This window comes from Numida meleagris, chromosome 18 (genome assembly GCF_002078875.1).
Source record: "Numida meleagris isolate 19003 breed g44 Domestic line chromosome 18, NumMel1.0, whole genome shotgun sequence".
In the NCBI taxonomy this organism is placed as follows: domain Eukaryota; kingdom Metazoa; phylum Chordata; class Aves; order Galliformes; family Numididae; genus Numida; species Numida meleagris.
This window is the reverse complement of record NC_034426.1, coordinates 5,638,236-5,665,537: the sequence shown is the minus strand read 5'-3', so window position 1 is coordinate 5,665,537 and position 27,302 is coordinate 5,638,236. Positions and strand designations below refer to the sequence as shown.

Below are 27,302 nucleotides of genomic sequence, written 5' to 3'. Positions count from 1 at the left end.
GCGCTGGAGCATCCCATGTGCATCCCTGCAGCAGCGGTGCTCGGCGCTCGGTGCCTTCTCCTCTCAGCGCACGCGGCCGAGCCGAGCCCCCCGCGCACACACGGGGTGTCACGCCGGGTTAACGCCGCGTGAATCACACCCGGGAGCTGCTTCAGGTTACTAGTCCTGGGTGTTGCTTCAGGTTAGTAGTGCTTGTTTGCGCTTGGCAGCCCGGGCTGGAACCCGGTGGAACCGTTTCCCAAGGAATATTTTTGGTTTGAAAACTGAAGGTCAGCAGTTCGCAAGCGCCTCGCTCGCAGCCAGCTCTGTGGTTCGCCTCGTGCCACCGGGCCAGCAGCACTTGAAATCCCGATCAATCGATCTGCAACAATATGAAACCACGAGCGGGACTGCCAGATAAAACTCCCCGTCTCGCCCCTTTTTCCCCACCCAAAGTGTCTTGCTGCCCATATCCCCTTTCTTGCTGCCTGTCTCCCTCCCTCCCTCTCGGCTGCGTATTGGACTTTTTGTCTATCTTTTTCCATCTCTCTGTCTCTTTTCATAACAGTTTTTAATAATGTTTTAGTTAGTTCCAGCCTTTTCCCTCAATGGATCCCATTGGAAAATGCATTTGAAAGGAAACAGTTATACACTTCCCTTCCTTTGAAACTCTGTTGGCACCTTTTCCAGTGCAGTAAACCATACAACATGGATTTTCAAAGTTTCCAAACACAGACATGCTGGCGTTAAATTTATGAAAAAATATTTTATTCGGCTGTATAGTAACTGCGAGTCTCTGAGCTGCTGGTCACAGTGAAACCGAAGCCCGCTTTGGAACTGCAACAGGTTTTCGAATCTGTGCAGGAAACGTCGGAGCTGGGATGCTGGAGGGGTGCTGTGAGCAGAGCACAGCGGGTCGGGGCTCTCCTCCCTGCAGATGGGAGTGGTGTGACCACGGCATCCACGGGTCGTGCCAACCCCGGTCTCAAATCGCGGGAGAAATGAGGATTTTGGCACAGAGGCGGCGTGCCTCGTGCTTGGTGGTGGTGAGGAGGTTAATGGTGGTGCCGAGTCCGGGTGTCGGGGGGTTGCGGTGTTTGGGACCTGAGGTCCGGCTCCGTGCGAGCTGTTGGAGCGCTGAGATCATATTTTCTAATATCGGGGCTCGGATGTTAGACTTCCTGGAATCGGTTCCCTGTGTGCTGTGGGTTTGTGCCTGCGGTTTCAGCCCTGCCAGCGGGGAATTGCTCACCCGACACCTGAGAACCTTCCTATGCGTGGCACTGCTCGGAGCTGAGTTGGTTCCAAATTTCCACAGGAGGAGCACACAGCCCCCATTCACCGCCGGGGCCTGGATGGGTGAACCTGGCCGTGTCCGTGCGCGTACCATTGCAAACCTCAGAGCGTTCCGCAGCTCTTCACTGGGCTGGAGGTGTGCTGTGATGCAGACAGGGGCCGTGCGGCAGAGCAGACGCTGACGTGGCCAGAAGACCCTGGGCTCTGTTTGGCTGTTGTCCCATCCCTTGTGTAAAACCCCTTTCCCTTCCCGTGGGAGTTCTGCAGGGAACTCGCTGGTTGTTCTCACCATCCTCACATGAAGCGTAGGGGTGGTTCAGGTCCAACCAGCTGGATAGCAAAAGCTTGCGTCCAGCTCGGTTCTGGATGGCGTCTCTGTCGTCAACAGCTGGGAAGATAATGGGTGTTCTAGATTTTGAGTGCTCACCTTGAGGTACAGGAGGTGGAGTTGTGCCCAGCGTGTTGTCTTCATTCATTTTCAGTGCAGGGCTCTCGTTAGCCGCCGTTGTAGCTGCACTTGCCCAACGTCTGCAAATCCGTTCCCCTCTGTGTCGCTCGTGAGCGGTTAGGGACGTGCAAATACTGACGTGGTGTGACGTGAGTGTGGGTCGAGTGACTTGTGGGTCCGCTTGGGAGCGTGTGACCAAGGCAAAGACAGAACTGGGTTCTCCTGTGTAGCACCGAGCCATCTCCATCCCCCAAATGCAGTGGTTTTCTGCAGTCCTCAGCCTCACTGCGTTCACATCTCAGCACGCGAGAAGGGCTCTGCAGGGGGATCTCTGGCCACCATTCATTTCTGTGTCAACTGAAAAAGCCAGCGCGCGGGGGGAGAAGGTGATACGCCAGTAGGGCTACCTTGTAGTGTGCAAGTGCGACGGGCTTGGCTGGAAGTTGCATGGGCTGCTCGAAATCTGGTGCTGCCAACCTCCGAATGCTCGACGTTGTGTCGTGGAACATTTATTTTCTGCAGGGGTGGGTTGGGGTGGCAGAAGCACTCCCAGACCCCGCCACCGGCCCCTGCCAAGCTGCCAAAGTGCGAAGGTGCTGGGGATTTCACTGCAATGGTCAAAGAATTTTTAACTTGAGAAGAACAATATATTTTCCCTAACCTCATTCTGGCAAATGGCTGAAGTTTTTTCGATGAAATTTTCCCAATAAATTTCGCTCGAAGAAAGCTTTTGGCATGAGGGGCCGCAGCCTAAATGGTTAAAGTTTGGCAAAGTTGTTAGGAACTAAAAACAGGGGCTTATAATGGAAAGTGTTAGGTAAGCCTCAGTGTAGGCACTGTGTCTGGGCTGTGCCCTTCTCGCAGGAGTGTCTGAGTGCTGGGGGGGACAGCACGGGACTGTCACCATCTGGAGAGGGTGGTGGGGGCTGGTGCAGGGGGCGAGGAAGCAGTTTGAGTGTGGGGTCGAGGGGTCTGAGCTTTGCTGCCTGGTGGAGGAAAGCGGGAGCCACAGACTCGGCTTTGCATTTTGGCATTTGCTTTGCAAACTGACCCAGCGGAGCTTGGGTCCCTCAGGAAGCTGTAAAGAGAAGAGAAGCAGCAAATGAGTGAATGTGTTGAAACGGAAGCTCCTCACTTCGCTGTTCCTGCCCCATCAAAGGCTGCTCTCTCCGAGCTCTCCCGTCTGCGGGCGCTTTCTCTCATTAACTTCCCCCCCCAGGCACGGAGGGCTCACAAGGGTTCGCACCAGCAGAGGCATGTTGCAGGCTGCCTGCTCCAGCGCAGCGATTGTCCTGCTGCAACTTCACTCGGGGCTGGAGTAAAACCCCTCGGGAAGCCCTGTTCACACCTCCTCCCCGCTGTAAATAACATCTGACACGGTGTCGGCCGGGCGCGCGCAGCTCCAGCGCTTTGCGGCGCTGCCTGGCTGCCTGCTCCCCGAGCACGAGGAGCGGGTGAGGCTGTGGCTCTATCTGTGCTCGGTCAGGAAGGATGAAGGATTGTGCAGACTAAGGGGTTTCGTCTCTCAGGCTGCATCATCCTGTTGTACGCGTCTGTATCCTGCCTCACTGCAGCGCACCTCATTCCTTTTTATGCTTCCGTCGTCCACGTTTGTTCTCCTTTTGCTGTACCCCCGCGGCGTGCCCGGATTTGTTCAGATGTGCTCCGTGCACGCCCCTGCTCACGGCTGTGCCCTTTTGCCCTTCAAACCACTTCAGCCCCGTTCTGCTCGTGCATCCTACAGCAAGATAGGCAGCTGGTGCCAGGCTGGTCCGGAGCCGTACTGCTGTACCAGCCTGGATTAACACACTTTCTTGGGAGCTGTGCAGGAGCTGTGCACATTTGGGATGTTTCTGACCCGGCACGGGATGGTGCATATCCAGAAGCGACTCTGCAGCCTCACCGGGCCGCAGGGTGCAGCCCGAGGTCCTGGCCCCGCCGCCCGGGTCAGCACCCCAAGCGCGCTGAGCTCTGAAGTGCTGCTCAGTGCAAGTGGAAATGGCTTCAATCTGTGTTTTGACTGATGGGTCTTTTCAGGAAATTTCTGAGAATAACATTTCTAAAAATGGCTGCTTCTTTCCACTGATATTTCCTGGAAAAGGCCGCAGTTAATTTTAAACCACTATCCTTTTCCCTTTTCAAGTGGAAATGGCTCTGAGCTCGTCCCCGAGGCTAGTGTCATTCTTTCTGCCCTAGCCCGAGTCATGCAGCACGGGGGTGGAGCAGCGTGCTGCTCCCTGGGCTCCTCTTGCAGGACCGGTCAGTTTGTAGGGCTGCAGAAGTGGGGGGCTTGAGGGGCACGCTCAGTGCATGCATCTGCCATCCCTATGGAGTGGAGTGGGCTGGCAGCAAGCAGCAGCCCCGGGGTGCTGGGAGAGCGTGGCTTCCTCTGTGGCTCTCGGGCAGGCTTGCTGCTTGGGGTGGGAATATGTCATTAATTTTTATACCTTCCCCTGTAAACCATCGACCCTTTTTATGATGTCATGAGGGATTCCTTAATTTTGCAGCTGCTTCCTGGTTACGTCAGAGAAGAGCCTCCCGTCCTAGAGCCCAGCGCTGCAGTCCAGAATGGCTGGAAACAAATGAAGTGTTGAATATCTAATGGCTTCCACAGGGAGAGCTGCTCCATCCTCCCCAGGCCCCCAGCATTCCTCACCTCCCTCCCTCGGACAAGATGGGGTTTCAGCATGGAGCAGAGGGAGCCGTGGGCTCCTGGGCAGCTCTAGGAGCGCGTGCAGCAGGTCTGGGTCCTGTGGCTGAAACCCTCGTGAGGCCTCTCTGCATCTCCATGGGGAGAGCTCGCTGCGGGGAGATGGGGCGGTGTGAAGTGGCTCTGGGAGGGCTTCAGCCCTCTGTGTGCAGGTGGTGGTGTCTGCTTGGCTGCGGGGCTGCGTGTCCTCGCTGCTGCCTGTAAATGCAGGGTCGGGGAGCATCCTTCCAGGAAAGCTGCCCCGTGCTCTTTGCAGGGCATCAGCCATGGGTGTGTGAGTGGGTTCCCAGGCTCTTTTGAGGGCAGATGAGTGCGTGTGTGACTCGCCGTTCCCAGCCAGAGCTGGGAGTGCCCATGACTCACCGCTCCTCTTCGAGGGGGTGGCGGGGAAATGCCCCGCAGCCCTGAGCATCCCCGCTCTGCTGGGTTGTGTCCCGTTCCCGGCAGCGCTGCTGTCCTTGCCCACTTCCTGCAGCCGGCCCCATCCCGGTGGGCTGCCAGCAGCGCGTCTGGCGGAGCGTGACTCACGGGGAAAACACTCGTGGGGCCGAGAGATAAGAGAGCAACCAGCTCGCCTTCAGGTGGTGTCAGTGCCGCGGTCACCAGCCTCTCTCCTTCCCGACAGGGCAGCAGCTGGTGGGTGAATCAGCTTTCTGTGCCGCCGAGCTGCTGACACATCCAGCAGCGTGCCTTAGGCAGGGCTCACCCGCAGCCTTCCACCCTTATCTCATCCTCAGGGCTGTGCCTGGAGAGCTGTTTGCTCGATTGCATACGGTCCTTTAGAGCATCACCAGGGAAGGCGGGTTTGGCTGTTGCCCCCAAGGAGCAAAACCCCATCCCTGTGCTGACCCAGAGCAAAGCTTGGTGTCATCGGGATGGGGAGGCCAACACGGAAAACATCTTGCTGGAGTCCTCCTGCCCCTTGGCTGGAGCAGTCCACTTCCCTGAATCAAAGCGACCTGCTCTCCTTTGAGCCTCTGCTAACGCCTGGTGGCTGCTTGTGTTTTAACCACGCAGGATTCACCGCTCCTCGTGCTGTGTGCTAGCTGGGATGGAGGCAGGAGCACAGGCACGCCGTGTGCTGCCTGGGAGCTGCTGCAGCTCCTTGCCCCTCGCTCCCAGCGGCCGAGGCCACGTGGCCCTTGCAGGATTTCCTCCCGCACATGGCACTGGAGCGGCTGTGAGCAGCTTCCTCCAGCAGCTCCCCTTCCCCGGCCACGGCCATCCCCTGCATCGCCGCTCTTTTCCCATTCCCATTTCCTGTGCCTGGTCGCGTTGCCCTAATAGAGCTTTGGCATCGCTGTTTTGCACACCCTAGTGGGAGAGGGGATGTGTTTATCACTTTTCCTGGAGATTATCTGTTTAAGCACTCTCTGACAGTTACAATAACAAGGGCAGCGCGTTGTGTTTCCCAGCAAAAGGACACTCGCTGCTGAAAGATGTATAGCACTAATTAGAAATACATAACATCCGGCCACATGGCAGCCTTCTCCCGGCCGCTCCATTTCCTGAGCTCAGTCGACTTTGACGACAGTTGGTTTATGTTTTCCATGAATATAATGTTCTCAGAGAAACACAAATTTCTCCCCGTTACAAAAGTCCCCGCGCTCTCCGTCTCTCTCCCTGCTCTCTCCGCACCCTTCCCCTGCAGAGCCAGGTAGATTTATGACTGCAGAAAGCCTGGGTCAGATCCTGAGTCAGAGCAAAGCTGGCAGCTCGTGCACAGGGTGCAGCCAGGAGCCAGGTAGGTGCTTGCAGATGGAGCTGCAAAGGAAACGGCCTCCTGCTCTTCTTGCTGGAGAAAAACCTCTGTCCTACAAGCAGAGGAACAGGAGGGCTCTTGTGCAGCTCTGCAGCTCAGAGTGCTTTTGTGATCTTCAGAAACACCAGCCCAGCCGTGGTTCCTGGTTGCAGTCTCCATGCTTGCAGTCTGATGCTCATCAGCTCCCATTTTTCCCACTTTTTCCCATCCCATCCCATCCCCTCTCCCTCCTCGTGCTCTTGGGCTCTCAGGTGGAGGAAGCAGGGTCCGCTCTCGCAGCCAGCAGCAGCGGGCAGGACAAGGACGTCGCTTCAGAGCTCTCTGTGCATTGGATTGAAGCAGTTTGCTATGCAGAGCGTAATGCAGGTTGGGTGTCGGGGTGGAAGATGGAGCATGCTCAGGGAGCTGAAATCTTAGAAGGTTTTAGCTGCTGAAATGAATTCCTATTGAATATGGAAAAACTGCTGTATTTCAGATGTTTATAGCTTGGCCAAGCGTGGACAGATTTCTAGTAGGTCAGGAAAACTCTCTGCTAAAAAGGTTATTCTGCAGCAAAACCTCAGATCCCCTTTCCAGGATTCGCAGTTGCTAGATTAGCTCAAGGAAAAGGTTGTAAGGGTTTGTTTTTTTTTTTCTAACAAGGGTAAGCCACTATCTTATTTCCTAGCCTCATTCTCACGAGTAGCCCAACAGTTTTGGCTGAAGAGTTCCGGAAGAATTTGGGCCGAGAGAGGCGTGGAAACTGCAGATCTGATGGGTCAAGTCAGAACCAACTGGAAAATGGGGTCTGGGGGCGGCAGGTGCCCCCAGCGCTGACTGCCACGCGGTGATGGCAGCGTGAATCCCACCGAGCAGGGAGGGTTCTCTGATTGCAGCCTCACTTGGGGCATTAGGGGGGGATGTGGGGTGCCACTTTGTGACACCTGCAGCCGATCGGGTGTCGTCAGCAACACCTGAAGGTTTGGCACCAGGCACCTGAGTGCGGGCCGCGGGGTTTTGTTTGGTTTGGTAATGGGGTGAGCTGGAACAGCAGGGGAAAGCAGTTTGGGGTGCCCGCAGTCCTGGGGTGCTGCCACCCAGCATGCTGTGCCCTGGGGACGCTGCAGTGCTCAGGTGGCAATGGGAAGGCCTCAGTCTGTGCCTGTGTAGGATGGGAAGTGGAGAGTCCAGCATCAAACCAGAGTGATGGGAGGAGGGAGCGTGGCGAAGACGACTGTAATTTCTTGAACTGGACTGTGGCCAGAGCACTGGGACTAACACTCTTAATTGTGGGAAAGGCTTCATGAAAGAGATTTACTGTCCCAGAGTGGTCACATCTTTAGTTTTATGTTTCCTCCCAAAGCTGACAACCCTGCAGGCAGGCGCTTCCTACCATCGCTCGGCAGCACCAGTGTGAGGAGCAGAGCACCCTCATTGGGCTGCCAGAGGCCTCTGGAGGGGCAACAGGGGCAGAGGGGATTTGGGGTCAGGGGCTGCCCATGAAGCTCAGCATCTCCTTGTGCCCCAGTGTGGGCAGCCTGCCGTGCCTGTGGTGCCGTGCCCACGGTGCCGTGCCCATGGTGCTGCAGGCTTTGCTAAATGCAACCCACGCCTGGCTCCAGGCAGCTCCCTGCAGCCAGCGTCCTGCTGCTCGCTGCAGCCTCAGAAGTGGTTTCTGGCTGGGTGTAGATGTGCCGAGGGGATTTGCTGTCACTCGGAGCCGGCTCTGTTTGGAAGAGCTGTGGTCGTGTGGCATCTACTTGAGTAACAGCTTCAATTAAGCCCTCTTGACAAGCTGTTGTGTGACGGCTGAACTAATGGGAGGAGCCCCCTCCTCAGCTGCTGAGGTTAAACCTCCAGCAGGGACAGAGATCAAACATGCAGCTAATTACCCTTTTAGCACTTAAACATGCTCCCCTCCTTCAGGGGAAGGCATCGGCTCCAAGCAGCAGCTTCTGTGCTGAGAGCCCCGAGCACTGGCTTGGCATGTGGGGTATTTTTGGGTGTGATGAGGACAGTGTGGCTGCAGCCTCTCCCTGCTCCCATAGCCACCTGCTTCTCCCCATACGTGCAGCAAGTGGGCCCAGTGCACGTGTGAGGAATCACCCATCCCCTGCTACGTGGGATGCACAAAAGGAGGCTGCGTAGGTGAAGTAAAGATGGAGCATCTGGCTGGTCCCCACTGAAGTCTCTTTTTTCTCTCTCCTAGAGTGCATCTCTGAGGACTGCCGCTCCGTCATCCAAGAACAGGCCACGGCCCTGGGGCTCTCCATGTTTGCACTCCTGGTGAGGAGGTGCACCAGTTTGCTGAGAGAATGCGTGCAAGGTAAGGGCTCACCAGCAGGACTCCGTGCTCCCATTCCTGGGGCAGCCTGGGCGGGGGGAGGTTGGGACCTCATTCCCTGCTTTTTTGTGCACCCCTTCCTCTCTGCTGGGATCCTGGGTTTCTTCTCTGGCATCCCGAGCTCTGCCCAGGTTATGGCTGCATCAGTAGGCATAAGATGCACCATGAACAGGTAGAAATGTTTGGAAGAAATGGATGGATGCAGGTCATGATTTCTTCCTGATATTGGGAAACTCCAAAACTGGACCTCAGGATCCTGCCTCTGTGACACTGACAGTTGCTGTCCCCAGCAGATGGATCAAACCCATCCTGGCTCGCTCCCTAGGCCACTCCATGTAGGAAAAACAGCTCTGTCTTTGCTTGTGCACTTCCAGGGCTGGGATGTTGGGGTCTGTGTTCTGCATTCCTTGTCCCTACCTGAGACAGAAGGGGCTGGGTGAGCCTGGCTCAATGAGCTGCTCTTGTCTTTGCAGTTCCACCACAAGAGGTGGAGCAGGAGGATGAGGAGGATGACATCAAGGTCTCTGCCTTGCCCCAGGACCTGAAGGAGCTTCTCCCCAGCGTGAAGGTCTGGTCAGACTGGATGCTTGGTCACCCCGACACCTGGAATCCTCCACCGACCTCTCTCGAGCTCCCCAAACAGTACGTGCATCCTCTGCTCTGGCTTGTGGTGTCCGCTCCCTGCCCAGGCTCCTCGTGCCACCTTTCCCCTTTGCTCACGCTTGCTCCTGGATGTGGCACTCTGACGTGTGCAGGGAACACGTGGTGGGGACTCGTCACCCTCAGTGTCACAGTGACTTCCTAGCCATGACAGGTGTCCAGCTCTGCACACTGGGGGTGTTGAGGGGTGAAGGGGCTCTATGGGGTTCTGGCACATGCCCCTTTGCTTCTAGCTGTTAGGAGACGAGCCGTGAGCTGGATTTTTACCTTGTGCTTGGGATGTGTGTCTGCTTTGTTGGGATACATCTCCTTCAAGCCCAACCAGCTCAAAGGCAGAGCCTTCTTCTCTGGAAGGAGGTAAGTCCGTTTGCAGCATGAGCGTTTTACTGCCTGTTTTTATCTGAAACAGGCAAACCTTGGTCGGGCTGGGCTGGCCTGGAGCCTCTTGCCTGTTCCCAGAGCTCCAAAAGTCGCCTCCCTTCAGCTTCAGACACAGCTTGCCTCTACCCCTGCATCGCAAAAAAGGGTTAATTTTCTAAACTGGCCGATTCCAGCCCATTAGTCCATAATGCGGACTAGGCAATTTGCATATTTTTGGACAGAAAATCAAGTGAAAGGGCCAAGTATGGAGTATGCGAAGCGGTGTCTGAGCATGCTCCGTAGCTGCTTTCCCGCAGGATTTTCCATCTGCCTCCGGTACTCCGGATCCAGAGCCTGAAATCACGTCTTATTGTTAATCCAAAGGAGCCAGAACCCAGGGTGATGGGAAGGCGCATTAAGAGTAATCCAGCAAAGTGGCTTAACCATTAATGGGTCCCCGCTCCGTGCGTCAGGTCCAGTCCTGCTCTCCTAGTTTATTGCCTCTACTCCAGTTCTTTTTCATTTGGCTGAGGAAATGGAAATCTCACACAGGAAGTTCTGGGCCTCATTTTGTGGAGATGGAGTCTGTTTTCTGTTTGTCGGCTGCTCGGTGTGGGACCGTTGCCTGCTCATGTGAACCGCTGCCCATCTTTGGGCAGGAACTCAAACTGGGATCTGTCACGTGCGCCTGTTTGCACCAATCCTCCCTTCCACTGCTCAGGGAGCCGCCGAGCCCTTGGCGACGGGCAGCCTCGAGATGGAATTTCTGATCGGGCTCACGCAGCCGGCGCTCGGCGCCTTCCAGGGACGAGCTGCCTCCCCTGCTGCGGGCGAGGGCTGCGGTGTGGGGCGTGGGTCTGCGTCCCCCCGGGGTGCTGGAGCAGGTGCAGGCTCCCGCTCGCCCTTAAGGCGACGGGCTCTGCTCTGTCAGGCCTTGGGTTGCCCAGCAGAGCGAGCGTCTTTGTCGTGCCGCTTCCCCATCTTGCGTGGAGGTGGAGGAGCTACCCTTCTCATCCTGCCTCCGTGTCTCCGTTAGGGCATGGGCAGCCTTCTTGAGGGCTCCCTCCGCCTCTTTGGCTCTCCAGCCCTGCCCATGGCGAGGGGATTGGCTGCTTGCTCGGCCCAGAGCTTTGTGCTGACCCAGCATTGTGTACCCAAGCGTTGGTGGTCTGGGAGAAGCTGAGCTTCCCTGGAGCTGCAGGGAACCAGCTCAGCTCTTGGGCATGACCTGGGACTTGCAACGTTTTCCCCAGAGGTAGGAAAGGAAGAGGGAAGCACTCGGTTAGAGTTTCAGCTCTCTATTGACAGAAGCACGCTGCCTCGCCTGGGGCTGCTCAGTAACCAGGTAGAATCACCACGTCTGGGGGTTTGGATAGGAACGGCTTCAAAGGAGCTCAGAAGTAAAACATGGGTCGGAGCAGCAGGCGCGCTGGAGGAAGCCAAAGATTGTGGGCAGGGTGAGCTCAGAAGCAGGGAGAGCATGCAAGGAGCGCACACAGATGCCAAGTTGCAGGATTCTGAGCAGGGGCCTGCTGTGCTGTTGCGTGTGTGCTCTGTGTCTTCTGGCAGTGGGACGTGCCACCAGGCCCCTTTAGTGGGCTCTGCTCCTTCAGCAGTGCCAATGGAGAAGGTTTGGGGACGGACTGAGACCGCCTCCCAGCACCCCGCCACCACGGCTCAGGAAAGGGACAACAAAAAAACCCTAAAGCACAGGAGCACCCTGCAAGGATGCCACGGATGTGCAAATGCTTCTGGAAAAAAACAGGCCCCATACCCACCTGGCAGCTCACCAGGAGCAAAAGGCCTGGCCCAGAACTTGCATCAAAGTGCAGCTCATCCGGGGCCAGCGCCGCTGCCAGAACGATGGCCTGGGCTCGGGGCCAGCAGGGCAGCTTGTCAAGCCTCCACCAGAGCTGAGGGCCTGGGCTGCTGGGGCTCTACGTCCCGAGGCCTCTGCTCGTGCTGCATTCACCATGTTCGTGATTGCTGGTTCTTAGTAAGTGAGAGAGCTGGGGGACTTTGAGAACGTCTAAACTCAGCCCAGCTGTGGCAGTTGGTTTATTGCTTTCAGCTGGTACTTGAACCCAGGTCCTGGTCTTGGAGTCTTTCCCAGGTTTAATCCCCGGAGCTTTCTCTGCAGCTGTATGACACTGCGCTGACCCCGAATGAGGATAGGAAAATAGAAACGGTGCCAAGCCAGAGTCTCTTTTTCATTTGGAGTCTGGCTGTCTGCCCATGACCAGGGTTACATAATGGGAAACATAGCTGGGGCTCTGGAGAGCCCGCGTTTCACCACGCTGCCCAGACCTTCGCATTCTGATGCTATATATCTTCCTAATTGTAGCTCGGATGCATTTATCACACTGCTGGATTTGAGTCCTTACAATAAAAAAAAAAACATCAAATTCCTCCGCTCGCTGCTTTCCCTGTTGGACAGACGGAGGGAAAGGTGCGAGGGGTGAGCGCTGCGTGGAGCACAGAGCCACGTGGGCTTCGCAGGGCAGGAAGGGAATTTTGGGAGGCTCCAACCGTGGGTCCATGTCCTGGCAGGGATGTGGGCATGGAGCTGGCTCTGGGCAGGCATCCCCTCCCCAGCTGGGCACCAGTGGCCGAGTGAGAAGACCTTTCCCCAAAGGCTCTCCTTGCTCTAGCACGTGAACCCGAGTGATCACACCCAGGTGTGGCTCAAAGGATGTGCTGAGAATTGATTTTAGAAGCCCAAAGAGAGATCTTGAGTGTATTTGAGAGGCAGGGCTCTTCATTCCCCTCTACCTCTCTGGGAGACGAAGGACTCAGTAAGTTTTCCATGGCTTCTCTTTAATTTGGGTTTTCCAGGATGGGAGCTGAACCCAACCGTGGGCATCTCTGCCTTGGGGATGGTTGCTCTGGACCAGGCTACATGAATGCAGGTGTTCCCAGGTCTCCTGGCTGCTCGCAGCTCTCACTTCAATGTCTTAAAACGCACATGACTCGTGGCAAATACTGCACTGAGTTCGGAATGGGAGATGTTGGAGCAGCGCGTGCCATAGCTCTCGGCTGGTGGCATCTCTCAGACTGGCTGTCCCCAGGGGAGTCTTGCAGAGAGAGGGTGAAAGCAAAGCCAAGGGGAGCAGGACATTTCCTAAGGCAGAGATGAGCAGCGGGTGGGTGGAAGGTGAGCCTCCAGGGAGCTGCTGCTCTTGGGGTGAATGTATCTCCTTTTGGGGTGCATGGCTGAGGAGCTGAGTTAGGTTAAGAGAGGTCCTCCATGCTCTGTTTTGTTACTGCAGTGAATCTATTGCTAAAAGAAACGCAAGAATTAATAGGGAAGCCAATGGCTGGACGGACTATCTGCCATCGGGCTGACCCTGGAGAATCTGCTCTCCTTCCACGTTGCAGCGAAGGGCCTCTCAGTTTGCGGAGACTGTCTGCAAGCATTTAAAAATGGTTAATTTAAACCAAGTATTAAATTGAATCCAAAAGCTCTGAGCGCATTCTAGAGCTTACCTTCCCTGAGAGATCTGCCAGATCTCTCTCATCGCGTCGGTCTTGTGGAGAAGTGTCACTGAGATGGCAGCTCCCACTGGGAGGGGTGGACAGAGTCTTGGACAGCGGTGTCAAGACCTTGCTGGAGTTTACTGGAGACCGAATGGAAAATCCCTTCTGCAGATTTCAGCCTTGTTAGTAGGGCTGGCCACCAGAGTTTCCCTATCAAGGCATCAAAGTGAGGATTCGGAGGTGTCTCGGTAGCGTAAACCAGGCTGAGAGCGCAGGTAGAGCCGGGTGAAGCAGGAGCCAAGGAGATGGGCTGTGTGAGTGCAGGGGCTGGCTGGGAGCAGATGCACAGCTCAGGGAGCAGCGTGGTGGCACCTGGGTGACCAGAGGGACCAAGTGTAGGGCAGAGTGGGGAAAAATCAGTGATGCCGCGGGGCAAAGCAGTTGAAAGAGCATCCTGCTCTGACCCCGAGGTTGTCCCCACCAAGCAGGCCGAGCTTGGTGAGTGCTTTTGGGAAGAGCTCCCACCTCAGCTCCCTTTTTGTTCCTCGCCTTGAGCCCGGCTTGCCCTGCATCAGGCCGAGGTGGGAAGGAGGGAAGCTGGGAGCGGGACGTGGGTTGCGCGCGGTGCTGGGGGGCTGCTGGCAGCGGCCCCTCGGCCCCCAGCCCACACCGTTTGCCATCTGCACGGCAGCGCGGGCCTCGGGAACACAATGCAGGGCTTCTTTTGCTCCTCTCTTTCCGGGTTTGTTCTGCAGCTGTGGAGTTTGACTGTTAGTGTTTAAACAAGCTGGTATTACACAGGAAATGGCCACCTCCACAGGCCCCCGCAGGCTTGTAACATGGGGTCATTGTACTTGATATTAATCACCAGGCAGCCCGCTCCCCCAGCCAAGATGGTGGCGGGCGCGAGGGCCCCAATTCGAGCTCTGGGCCTCAGCGTGCATCTCCACGTGCCCCCCGGGGCCACACGGGCATCATCCCGAGTTGGGGCTGTCCCCGTGGGAGCCCCGGCCCCGCATCGCAGCCTGCACTTGCGCAGCTCTCGGCACGGCCGGGCCGCGTCCCGTCGGCGTGCAGCTGGGCTGCGCTCGCACTGACAGCTACATTAAACCTGGAATCCTGAGGCAATAAAAAAGAAATTAACTCTTTTTTTTTTTTTCTTTTTTTTTCTTTTTTTTTGTATTCCCCCATCCTGGTGGAATAAGCAAAATGGAAACGCGTCTGCGGGGAAGTGAACGAACCCCCCGTTCTGAAGGAAGACCTCGCGCTCACCCCCTCCTCGCTTCCTCGCTTGGAAGCTGTGGGCTCTGCAGGGCTGGGCTCAGAGTCAGAAAGCGTTCAGCCGTGGCCTCAGCGTGTTGGAAACGGGCAGTGGGGAGAGGGCTTTGGCCAACGGGAGCAGGGGAACCACTGGGACCCCTCCCCGGGAGGTGGTGCTGCCCCGCAGAGGGGGAAGCGAACCAAAGGGAGAGGCAGCAAATGGTCACAGTTGCAGAAGCGTGGCGTGTGCTGGCTTTCTGAAGGCTCTGCAGCCTGTGCCCAGCCCTGACCGCTGCTGTAGGGCTGCTCGGGGTTGTGTTGTAGCAGGAGCTCACTGCCCGCCCCAGCAGCCTGTGGTTGCACTGAAGGAAGCTCAGGGTGGAAACCTAACACATCCAGCCCAAATGACGGATGTGGCCAGGCCCCGTGAAGCTGTAGGGAGCTGAAGATGAAGGGGATAAAGTGACAGGGAATGCTCGCGTAGGGCCTGGGGGCTGCGGGCTGGGCTGGGGGACTGCAGGAGGTTGGCGGTGTCAGCTCACGGGACAAGCAGTGAGCCCTGGGGAGGGAGATGCTTCCCATGCAGCACATTCCTTTCTTCTCTATCCTTGCCCCATGCACCTGGGAGCAGCCTGTGCATCACCGCAGCCCATGCATTGCTGCAGCCCCTGCTCTGTGCCCCAGCCCTGCGATGTGACCGGGTGCATGCAGCCCGGCCCGGCTGCCAGCGGGGCACCAGGAGGGGGGGACTGAGCCTCCCAAGCCCTGCGCATCTCCCATGGGCAGAGCTTGCCTTGGAGGTGGCCCAGAGCAGCCCTATCACATCCGGTGCTTGTCTCTGCAGCCCGGGCCGGAGGATAAACTATCAGGGCTGTGGGGCAGTGGATCATTCCTCTTATTATTTTCTTCTTTTGCAGATAGGGGTCGTGGAAAGTTCAGTTCCTTTTAACCCTCGCAGCTCTGTTTATTTTCCAGCTGGTAGCACAAACGCAACGTTTCCCATTACATCACAAAGGGCCTCGGATAGATCCCTCCGAAAAAAAACGTGTTGCAACTGTTTATTTTTTTCCATATTTAAACATTTCTGACAGCCAGACCTGGCCGAGCCAAGCGATGGAGCTTTGTGAATGAACCCAGCTCCTGGTGTCTGTGTGCACAGGGCTTTGAAGGACCTCTTCTCCTCTGCAGCGTGCTGGCTGGGGCTGGCTCAGGGACGTGGGCGACTCTGCGTTACATGTGTGCTGATTACGTGCCGGGCTTTGATTAATGGCTGCTCATTCTGCCTGGCTCCCAGGACGCTCTTGAAAACAAGATGTTTCATTTCAGTGTGCTTTCCTGGTACATTGATTCCCGTAAATAACCGAGCGCAGACTCTGTCCACCTGGAGCAGTTCAAAGAGCAGGGGGCCTCCCTCCAGCCCTTGGTCACTGCTGCACCCCGGGTGATGCTGGCTGCTCTGTGCTTCTCGGTGCTGCCCCACCTTCCTCTGTTCTTCCCAGCTCAGAGGCTGAAGGAACCCTCCTGAAGTGCTTTTAGAACTGGGGCGAGCGGTGCTGTATGCAGCAGACCAGTTGGCATGGCCCAACCCATGGGGATGTGTGATGGGGATGTGCTCCGGGGCGGCTGCCCATGGCCTCGGTGCCACCGAGGAAGGGGAGACACCGCAGGGACAGCTGTGTAGGTGGCTTGCAAGCATTGAAACCGTGGCCAGGAGCAAAGCACGAGTTAACGCCATGGGGCTGAGGTTGAGCTACAAACTTTCTCAGCTTCAGAGCGTGGCTGCAGCGCGTGCTGGCAGCAAGTACCAGCCCCCAGTGCTGCCTTTGCCCCCGCAGCAAGATGAGTTTGTCTTCCCAGCAGGCTTGGAAATAGAGCAGCGAGCAGCATTTCTCCCAGCTGGAATGGGCTGGGCTCCCTGGGGCTGCTGGGGGAACCGCTTCCCGCGTGCAGCGCGGGGCAGAGCAGCGGGAAGGGCCGAGCCGTTCCCATGCGGGGAGCAGGAAGGGTCGGTTCGAGGGCTGCGAGCCCTCCTGGGGTCGGTGCCAGTGCAGCTGTGTCCGGAGCCCTCCCCGTGGGGCACGGCCGCGGCAGCGCGGTGCGGGGCAGTGTGCGTTGCCTCGTCTCACCTCTCTGGTATTCGCCGCAGCGTCGCAAGGCAACTCCCAACGCATTCCAGCCCCGAATTGCTCACGTCTCTCCTCGTTCTCCCAGGGTCTCAGTAGATGTGTGGGCGACGCTGGCTGACTTCTGTAACATACTGACCGCAGTGAATCAGTCGGAGGTGCCCTTGTACAAGGACCCAGATGACGACCTTGCCCTGCTTAGCCTGGAAGAGGATCGGCTGCTCTCGGGCTTCGTTCCCCTGCTGGTCGCCCCCCAGGAGCCCTGCTACGTGGAGAGGACCTCGGACAAGGTCAGCAGTAGGCCAAACATCCCCCCTCGATTCCTCCAGACTTTTATTCTTGGGAAGTTTTCTGTGCAAACGGAACACGATTAAGTCATTGAGGAGGGTGTTAAGGGAAAATATCGACCTTTCAGCCGCTGACATCCAGCTCTGTGTCATGAAAACCCCTCTCGACTTCCTCTGGTGTGTGTGTGCTCGCTGGCATGTTGTATATACGATCATTTCCTCACTTGTTTAAATAGTGCAGCTTGTGTTGGCAGTGCTCTCAGTGCACTCCAAATGGTTTGCATCATGCTTAAAGCACCCACCCCCTCCCCCCGGCCACAAAACTCTGCCTTAGGAAAGCAGCCAGGACTTTTTTCCTTCTCTAAAGAGGAGAGTGATAAATAGGTGACTAGAGAGAAGCAGACACCATGTGTTAACGTACAAAAGGCTTTTAGGAATATGAAGCATTCCCCACTGCCCGCTCTCTATTTTCCTTTCTTTGCTCTAGGAGCCCATTCTAGCCTGAACTTTCCTTCGGCTGTTTGTTTTTAGAATAATGAAATCAGTTCCCTTGTTGATGTGGGGTTTGGGGTCTGCTCTCTGCCACCACCTGGCCAGGAGGGACCTGGGGGCTGATACCGTGCCTGAACCTGGGAAGGGGGGGATGGAGGAGGCACAATGGCATTTGTTTTGCACGCCCTCGGAGGCATGGCAGGATGAGAGTGGCTCTCAACAGTTTCCTGCTCGCAGGCAGAATTGCAGCAGCAGAAGTGTTGCTCTGCCGCTTCCCTGGGCGGTCGGGGCTGTAGGAAGAGAAGCAGAGGTGCAGGGCTGGAGGGAGCCTGCTGGTAACAGCGGCAGTGCGTGCTCTCGTGTGCCACTTCTTGACGTTTTCCTGAAATGAGTGTGAGAAATGGAGGACCTTTTTCGCAGGGGGACCCGAGAGGTGCAAATTTCTCTTTCACTTCTCTGTCCGCCCTGCCCGTGCTCGCAGCGCTGCCCGCAGCCCCACTAAAACTGAAAGCTTTCCAGTTTTGGGGAAGCGTTTTAGCCTAGGAAATCACTGGCAAAAAAAAAAACAAACCAAAATAGAAGAAGAATTTTCAAGTCTTGCATTTGGAGAGGTCAAGTAGCAAGCACATCTCTGCCCTAAGGAAGCACAGTTGCACCGTGTGTGGTGTTTTCCTGGTGGGGACGGTCCCATTACCCCTCTCCCTATGCATGGGCTCCTTCCCTCAGCCACGGTGCAGGCACTGGGTCTGGGCTGTGCCCCATGACTCGTGGGAGGGGGCTGTTATTCCCCAGGGTCTGAATGCTGTAACCATACAGCATTTCATTCGGAGTGCCATCTACCTGCCCTGCCAAGCACTTGCACTCACGTGTGTGATAGAGAAGCATCTCTGTGCTCCCACTGCACCTGAGCTGCAGAGCTGAGATTTCTCACCGTCTTGACTCCCTTTGATTCTAACACCCCATAAAGAAACTTGTGCAACGGCACTGGTGGGAGCTGGTGTACATCCCAGTGCAGCAGCAGGCAGCCAGCCATGCAGGGCTGTCAGGTGTGCTGGGACCAAATCAGCTCTGCTGAGAGAATTGCACATCCCAGAGAGAAGGAGCCAGGCTTGGATGTCCTGGCCAGTTCGCTGCATTAGTATTTTATTTTCCTTTTGCCTCCTCAGTGGGTCTTGTTTGGTTTGAAAGGAACTGACATTAGAACAACGATCCCACCCAGCACGCTGGGGTGTTGGCTGGAATTTGTGCGAGTCTCCAAGCCCCTGTTGCGTGCTGGTTGTGCTGTGCTGGCTGCTGGTCCCTGTGCCTCAGCACCAGGCACATCACACCCAGGTGGGTTCCTTTAACCCAGCTGTGCTAATGCTGCCCGTGCTGAGCAAAAGCATCGGGTGCTGCAAGGGCTCTTCTTGATCCAGTGTGTAACTGGTGAGGCAGCAGGTGTGCGTATTGCCTTTGAGTAGGGGTGGGGGGACAGGTGAGGTGGAACAGAGAACCCATCAGCCTGACTTCCAGGAAGGAGCTGGAAGAACTGGGGCATTTTAGTCTGGAGAAAACACAGGGAAAATGCAGCTTTCAGATGGAGAAAGGGCTGTTGTGGGAAGGAGGAGAACAAGCTGTCCTCCAGCTCCGTGCTGAACAGCACAGGAAGGAATGGGCATAAATTGCAGCAAAATAGATGAAGATTAGGCTTGAGGAAAGGCTTCATTCCTTAGGGTAGTTAAGCACTTGAAAGTAGGCTCCTGTGCGATGCTGTAGAATCTCTTCAGCATTAAGAGACTTTTAAAAGCAGGCTGGGTGGCTCTTCTCGTACAGCTCGGGTGGAGGTGAGCTGCCTTGGCAGCAAAGTGACCTCTTTGAACCTTCCTACCCCATTTTATGTGATTTGATAATGCAGCAGAAAGGGACTGGAGTGGCAGCAGTTGTGTAATGACAGCCCTGTGACGGCCGTGTTGCACTTTCCTGCAATTCAAGACCCCAGTTCAACTTAAACAGAGGATCCATGAGTGCAGCCCTCAGCCTCCCACCCTGCTCCCTGCCCTGTCAGTGTGCAGAGCCCCGGCAGGTCTCGCCCCGCAGCGATCCAGTTGTGTTGCTGGAAGTTTCCTATTTGTGTGGTTTTGTCTGTTCCTGACAGACAAAGCTGCAAGCAGGTGAGAAGTGGTATTTCTGTGCAGCAAGGGCTCTCTTTTTGGCGCTGATGTTACATTGCTGGTTAGAAGAGTTATTTTTCTACACCTGGTTGCTTTCGCGTTCTCAGGCTTGGCCCAGCTTGCAAGGTATGTTCACAACGGGTCTTCCAGAGAGGCAATGTTCTGCTCTTTGTGTTGCACCCTGCGAACGTGCTGGGAGCTGGGAGGAGAATTCTGGTGTACCAGAGCGGCTCTGGGAAGCTGCTGTGACACCTCTCCTATCTCCTGCATGGCTAGGGAGAGACTGTTCCCTCTTTGCAACCATCTCACCTTGCTTACTGATGCTTTTGCGCTGCGCTTTCTCAATGAATTTGGGAAAATCCAGGGGAAGGGAATCTGTTCAGAGGCAAGAGTGGAGAGTATTGGGCTTAAAATGGTGCGAGGTTATTGGCTCCACCAAGAGGATGGCTGTTTTGTAAGCTGTAAAGGACAAACACTGTGCTTCCCACTTCTTTTTGTTTTCCGTGACCCATTTAGCAGATGGAGCGCACAATTCAGCCAGAGTTCCTCAGCAAGTTTTTGAGCATTTGGCCTGGCTCTTATTTTGAGTGAAAATGTTCTGACTCCACTCGTTGCCATGAAGCTGTGCGTTAGGATTCCTGCTGGAGCCAGTGTGATACTTAGCGCTTCCCGTCGTCTCCTGCACTGTCATTGAGGCCGTAACCAACAAAAGCTGTCTCCGGGGTGAACATAACTCGGTGATGTTTTCCTGGGCGTATGTTGGGCAGATATCCATTGCAGCTTGTGTGATGGAACACCATCGAACGTACCAGTCAACAGCAAACTATGCAGCCTGGTGCCTGGGCTGTCAGACTGCGTCTGCAGCGTTCGCAGCCGAAGGAAACGCTGCCAGGAATGGGAGCCCATGGTAAAAGGCCTCACGCTCCCCCAGCATCGTGCCCTGCAAGAGCAGGGAGCAGCAGCGTGGCTGAGCTGGGCTGTGGGAAGAGGGGAGGTGATGACTGTGGGTCCGCCAGGCGGTGCGTGGTGCTGCTGACGTTAAAGCAAGTGGTGGTGGTGTGTGTCTGAGCAGTGAGCGGGTCTGCTCTGGGTACATTCCTGGCACGTCCTGGCTTCCTCAGCTCTCATCCTGGCGTCTGGGGAGCATCCTGCTCCGTAGCGGCCCCGTGGTGCTGGTGGCAGGGCTGCAGGAGGGCTGTGCAGCAGGGAGGTCCTCGGTGGCACCGCTCGCTGTCTGCATCCCTGCAAGTTCCTCCTGGGCTACCAGTGTCCCCCTGTGAAAGCTGCCCAGCCCAGAGGCAGCTCTGCCCCACGCCCCAAGCAGGGAGACACGGGGGAGAAAGTGTTAATGTCCCTTCCCACAATAAACCTCCCTGCATGGGGGGTCCTGAAATCCGAGCCTCTCCCTCCTCCCCCAGCCCTGACACACGTTAATAAAAGGTTTTTAAACGCCAATAAAAAGGCAGCAGCCCCAGCTCACCAGGTCCGGGGCCCAGGGTCCTTGGGAAGGCACTTCACAAATGTGTTTTTTGCATTTTCAGGCTTTTGGCTGGTGAATAAGATTGAGGAGAAATACTCCTTCCCCTGATAACAATACAGTGAGACGCAGGATCAGCAGTGTGTGGATTAAAACCAGACGGTGCATGATTAATACGTGTGCTTATAGGGCTAGTCACTGTGGTTCCCTCCTCTGAAACAGCGAGGCACTTTTTTTTCCCCTCATGTGCATGCTCATGTGTGCCGTGGACTGTCTCAGATACTCACCACTCAGCTCGTCTGAGCCCTGCCTCATCTCTCCAGGCAAACTAAAGCCCCGAACTGGGAGGCTCTGAAAAATTATGAGCAATATTCTGCACCGTGCTGTGCCAGCCCTCGAAACCGGGTCCGCTGTGCGCGGCTCCGCTGAGCTTTGCACGCTCGGTGTGGTTCTTGTTTCACAAGTTCTTGCTTCCTGCTGTTTGCACCGCTCACCTGGCCGTGCAGCGTGCCTCTTCACAGCACACAGATCTCTTCCCTCTGCACTCTCCACCTAAAGGACAGGCCACGTTCTGCCTTCTCTCTAGTCCCCCCGGACAAGCTCTGGGTTTGGTGGCCGACTAGGTTGTGGGTGAGCTATTTTGGATCTTTTAATTGTAGGCTCGGTGCTAAAATTAGTCCTGTCTTGTTACTCGCTTATTTACAGTATTTCAGTCTTCTTAAGGCTTTTAAGATATCTCTTGGCAGGGTGTAGTAGTGTGTGTGATGCTTCTTGGATAGGGAACCCTGCGTTTAAAGGTCCAGAAGGAGCAGTTATCAGAGTGACTGGGCTCTGCTGTGCCTCATTTTGTCCTTTCCAAGGCTGGATGCCTCTTGGGATGCCAGGGGTGAAACCCATATCGGAGTGGCGGCCCTACAGTGATGTGGGGAGGACTTCTTGCAAGGCAAGAGGAAAAGTAGCGAGACCAGGACTCTGAGAGCACAGACTCTTCATAAGCACAGAGAAAACCCCAGTGAGGGAATGTAAATGTTTTCTCAGCATCCTTTCCATATTCCCATTCCATAACCTTCGAGCTTCTCCCCTCCAGCTGGCAGGAGAACGCTCTCAGCCCATGAGAGAGAGAGCTTCCAGCTCTCAGCTTGGTCCAGAGAGGAAAAGGGAAACTGTGAGCAGAGACCGGAGCCCCAAGCGGGAGAGTCCAAGGAGGAGTCATCCTTGAAAAACTCCTTCCATCCCTGTCTGCCTTTCCGAGCAAGCATCCCTGCCACCAACAGCGGGCACTGGGCAGGAGCTGCCGGGGTCAGAGATGGGCTCCATCCCAACCTCGACCTTCCCTGCTGCGTGCTGTCCCAGGGACTGCTGCTGCTCTCCTGGGGCTGTGCAGGGCATGTTGTGGTCGCTCAGCATTCGGGCTTGGCTGGCAGTCACTCTTAAGGCAGAAAGAGCTCTGAGCATATTTTTAAAACTGCCTTTCTCCAGCTAAAGGTAAAGGGAACTCATTGCAAACAAGCACTCGTACTGCGCGAGGACACTGAATACAGCCCTGGAGAAATCTGCAATGTGGAATAATAGTTCAGTCTCTTAAAGGGGGGAGGGGGGAGGGGGTTTTTAAAAAAAAAAAAAAAAAGCAATAAATCTAGTGAGTGGAATCTGAGGGAAATGATCCCATCTGGAAAACTCCAGCGCTGGTGCTGCTGAAGGCTTAAGGAGCGATGCAGATCGCAAAAAGCAAAGCCCGCAGTCTGAGGATGACAGCCCTCTTAATTGATGTCCATTGCAACTGGTACTCTGCCAGTTTACGTTGGCCCCGTTCCAGCGTGCTGTAATTTTGGGGCCAGGTGTGAAGCGTTTCTGTTCCATCTTGTTCCCAAGCACCTACAGAAGCCTCACACATCTCACTCGAGGCTTGCAGCCCTGTAGGAAACAGCTGTACAGGTATAGGTGAAAGGAAATGTCACAGCTGGGCTCGCAGTACTCCCCCGTGCCGTGCCTGGGGCTGCGCTGGGGAGGGCGAGCGGGGAGGTGGCCGCTGTCACCCGCACACCTGCCTGTCTGTCAGCAAGCTGCTTTGAACACCCTGAGCTGCTGGGAGGGACGAGCGGGTGTGAGGCTCCCGCTCAAAGAGGAGCACGGGGTGCGTGTGTCGGCCCTGGAAGCGGGAGAGCCCCAGGGATGGCTGCCGGGAGGTGGCACGGAGGTGGCACATCCATCTCGTGTGGCTCTGCTCCCCGTGGGGACACATCCGAGGTCTTGCTGACGGCACGGAGCCTCTTTTTCTGAAGGCTGAGAATGGTGTGGGCTGGGTGTCCGTGGTCTGAGCTTTCTGTCTGCCTGCAGATCGCTCCCTTTCAAAGATGGGGAGAGCAGGAGCCAGTGTCTAATCTGCGGGTTTTATCAGTTAAGGTTTTCTTTGTCCAGGTCACTGAGCCTATTGTTAAGCCCAAGCAAGCTTCCCCGCCAGGACTGCCCTGCTGTTCACCCTGACATTTTAAGACCTCTGTTGACCAGATATGAATCCGCACCGTATCCTGTGCACCGCGGTCCCTGGGGCTTTTCTCCTCCTCCCGTCCCAGCCTCCTGCAGCGCTGGGGCTGGGGGCAGCGAGCTGCTTGCTGGGACCCCGAGCTGGGAACCAGGGCCGAGGGCAGACGCTGCCAGCCCTGCTGCTGGGGGATGGGGCACTTTGGCCACCGTGTCACTTTGGAGGGAGTCAGGCTGTTGGGTGTGAGCGGTGCACGCGTACCAACATGTGTGCGGCTCCTCCGCCAGCGCTGCTCCCTTTGGCTGTGGTGTCAGCAGAAGGCTTTTTTCAAGCGTTTTCTGGAAGTGCGATGTGATCTTCAGCTCAAGGCGCAGACTGACAGAATAAATCAGCCTCGTCCCATGCCTGCCTTCAGTCCGTGCTGGAGCTTTCGGTGCGGATCAGATGACACTCGTTGTTGAACATCCTTGGCTTTCGTCGTCCCCAGGCCAGGTTTATGTAATGAGATGGAAAACTTGTGTCCGGCCCTTTGTCCTCAGAGCTGCCTCCGGAGGTTTGGTGCGGGCTCCTGGGAGACGGGAAACGTCCTGTTCATGGAACTCGCCGAGCACGTGCTCCCAAAGCCGCCGGTCAGTTGGTGCAGTGACCTTGGAGAAGAGTGAGGACGGGAAGAGTTGTGCTTGCTCTGGGGCCTTGAGGAGGTAGCGGCCTCGCTTCGGCCACATGGGCACCCATGTGGCACAAAGCCACGGCTGGGCAGGGCATCACGCCCGGCAGTGCGCGGCCCCAGCCATCAAAAAGGTATCCACCGTGGCTGCAGTGTGTTCAGAATGACATATTAGAGTTCAAACCTCTTGGAATTTGCTGATTAGTCTGCAAGTGTATGGAAAGGCCTCATTAAAGCACCATTAATGCTGGATCTCCTCCCAATGAGCCATCTCTTATTGCTACCCGGAGAAACGTGGAGGAAATGGAGAGGCTGCTCCGGCTGGCCAAGCCGTTCCCTGGGCATGGAGCGTGGCTGCAGCTCAGGCATTCTTTGCAGTGCTGCAAGACTTAACGTGGGTGGTGCTTCTGCTCCTGCAGGAGGGCCTGGCTTTGGAGTTGGAGCTTGATGATCCTTGCTGTCCCTTCCAACCCAAGCCATTCTATGATTCTGTGATGATTCTATGATCCCTGGAGGTGACCACCAACCCAGAGCAGGGGTTGGAACTGGATCATCTCTAAGGTCCCTTCCAACCCAACTCTTCTATGATTCTATACGCTGCCACTCGGCTCTCGGACACCCAGCTCAGCCCTCAGCCCACTGTAACTTCGTGGCACTGCCTCGGTTTTGTCTTTGACCAAACAGAATGCTTAACACTTCCCTGCTGAAGTAGGTGGCGGCTGTGGTATCCACCAACGCAGCTATTGGAGGGACCTCAGGAAACCTGAAAAAAGCCCCAATTAATAACTCCTCATTGTTATCCTGAATAAGAAAGATCCACATCCTGGGAAGCTTGCCAGAGCAGTAGACTGAGTGGAATGCAGGGAGTGGTCAGCCCAAATAACAGATGGGGATCTACTCTGTCTCTAAGGGAGACGGAAGGTGACCTCTGTCATTGAGCTCGGGGGCTGCCCGCCACCGTTGCGCTGCGTTGTTCGGGGCCGTGCCTGGGCGAGGATGGAGAACCCAACGCCCTCGATGGGCTGAGACCCTGCCCTGTCGTTCTGTCCCATCCCAAATCAGGACAAGAAGCCATCACTGAGGTCTTATTTACTGTTTCTTTTCTTGCCGTCATTGAAGTCCAAGCGCTTCCCAGGCATTAATGAACGTATCTCCACAACACGGGGAGGCATAAGGAAAAGCAATTTCCTCGTTGGGGATTGGCAACAGAGGTACACGAGGCTGAGGGACCGGGCCAGGTCCCACAGGAAGCCTCAGCTTCAGGATGAGAACAGGCCCCTGATACCCAGGAGTTCGGGCCAGTGCCTCAACCCCAGGCCACCCGTCCCTTAGGACGACAAAGGGGAACAAAGGGAAGGGTCACGCGGAGCCTTTGGGCTCTTCCCACCCATAGGCAATCGATCTGATTGTGGCTGCGGTGGGACGTGAAGAATGCCAGATATTTAATTCAGCTCATTTTTTTTTTCCACCATGGATTTGCATATATTTGCTTAAAAAAGTTGGCTAAAAGCCGTCGTTTTTCCCAATCAACCGAATTTGCCCTAAGGTTTTGCGCACGAGCTTTTTGACGTGAAGCGTTTTTTCTGCTCTGTAGCATTTGTGAGTGCATGTATCACAAAGAGGGACAATAATAACCTCTATCTCTAGCTGTTAGGTTGGCTTTCTGAAAAACCTTCTCCAAACTTTGCTTGGGATAATGGGGTGCGTGTATGAACAGATGTCCTCAGGGTAAAGAGCTCTGATGCCTGGTTGCTCCATTCCTGGGCAACAGAATGGATTCAAGGTTTGGTTCTCTATTTATCTCAAGTGTCAATGATGCAGTGCGTATGATAGCGCTCGTTAGTGGTGAAGGAATTAGATTTATGTCTGTGAATGGAAGAAGGTGGGGTTTGCTGGTTGTTATAGAGCCTGCTCCGTGCGTGATTTTGCAGTAGCACGCAGGGGGACGTTGGGATCCATTCATTCTTGTTCCTTTCGATGCCTTCAGCCCTTTTGACCCTGGTAGGGGAAGGTCATTCAGCTGTCAGGGTGGAACTTTTAGGCTGTTCAAGGGTACAGAGCTTGGCCTGGAGGATCCTTGTGCCCTGTGGGGTTTGGAGGTGGGATCTGAGCATCTTCAGTGCCACGTGTGTGGAGATGGCGAAGCCACTCTTTGCTCCACGTCCTTCCCTTTTCCATTTCCAGGATAAACCCGCCACTTGGGAGGATGATTTATTTAGATGAGTTATTTTATGGGTTGGGTTTTTTTGTTTTGTTTTTTTTTTTTTTTTTGGTCTAAAATGAAACATCTTGGGCTGGTGAAACGCGAGGGGAGAATTTGCTGGAACTTTGGCTAGACTTAGAACATGTGTCCTGGCAACGCGTGGACGCAGAGCCCGAATCTCATGGCGGTGAAATCTCCACTGCTGCTCTGGGTGACAACAGCAGGAGGGGACACCTGGCACAGTGTCACCCTTGGGGATGCTCCACGTGCTCCCATGTCCCCGGGGCAGAGCCGCCCTCCCCACAGGCACCTCTCTCCCCTTCTGTAGCCCACTGGTCTCACGTTCCCTCGGGCAGGATTCCCGCTTTTCAGCTCTTCCCAGCTTTCACCTCGGTTTCCCCCTTTTTAATAGGAATGCTTGGCCTCTTGCACTCGGGCTCGGGGAGGAGCAGCGTGTTTCTGCAGCTGGCCTGCTGCCAGATGTCATCACTTCAGGCAGTGCCACGCTGCACATCTTCAGCAGTTTGAAATGGAGAGACAGAGAGAGACAGATAAGATCAGCAGCTTTAGGTGATGGCATTGTTTCAAATAAACCATGCATGACCCAAAGCTTCCACTTCAAATGGGGAATGAAATTGCTTCATCCTTTGACAGCTTGCTCCATGAAAGAAATTTATCTTCACTTAATTGCTTTAGATCCCAAGAGGCTGTGTACAGTAATTTCTAGGAGATAATTATATCAAATTAAAAAAATATGTGACTATCCGACTGCTGAGCCTGGATGCGGTGGCCAGAGAGCAGGAAGGGGAGAGGCACCGCGTCCCGCGTGCAGGTTGGTGCTCCCATTCCTTCTCATGGGGCTGAGCAGGGCACCGGGCACCCAGCACGCTTTGATCCACATCTGATGGGGTTCCCCTGCTCCCAGCTCGCTGCTGGAGATGGGGAGCTCGCTGGGCACAGCCTGGCACTGCCCTTGGGTGTTCCTCCTCATAGCGGTACGGCGGAGCTGAGGAACAAGAAGGCTTGTTGATTTAAAAACATGTATATTTAGAAGCAGAGTGTAAACTTCCTGCCCAGGCAGGGGATTGGATTCTTCACTCTGTTTGAGTTTCCAGCTTTCATTTCCTTTGCCCTCATACTTAACAT

General features: G+C 55.5%; 1 protein-coding gene across 2 annotated transcripts in view; it reads left to right on the top strand.

The window, feature by feature from the left end:
* Positions 1-27,302, top strand: part of SMG6 (SMG6, nonsense mediated mRNA decay factor) — a 92,056-nt gene that overhangs the window by 37,294 nt on the left and 27,460 nt on the right. For both annotated transcript variants that reach the window (XM_021416087.1, XM_021416088.1), the window contains exons 11-13: positions 8,384-8,500; positions 8,992-9,160; positions 16,487-16,688. In XM_021416087.1, coding sequence (XP_021271762.1) covers positions 8,384-8,500; positions 8,992-9,160; positions 16,487-16,688 — 488 coding nt within the window. The remainder of the gene's footprint in view (positions 1-8,383; positions 8,501-8,991; positions 9,161-16,486; positions 16,689-27,302) is intronic.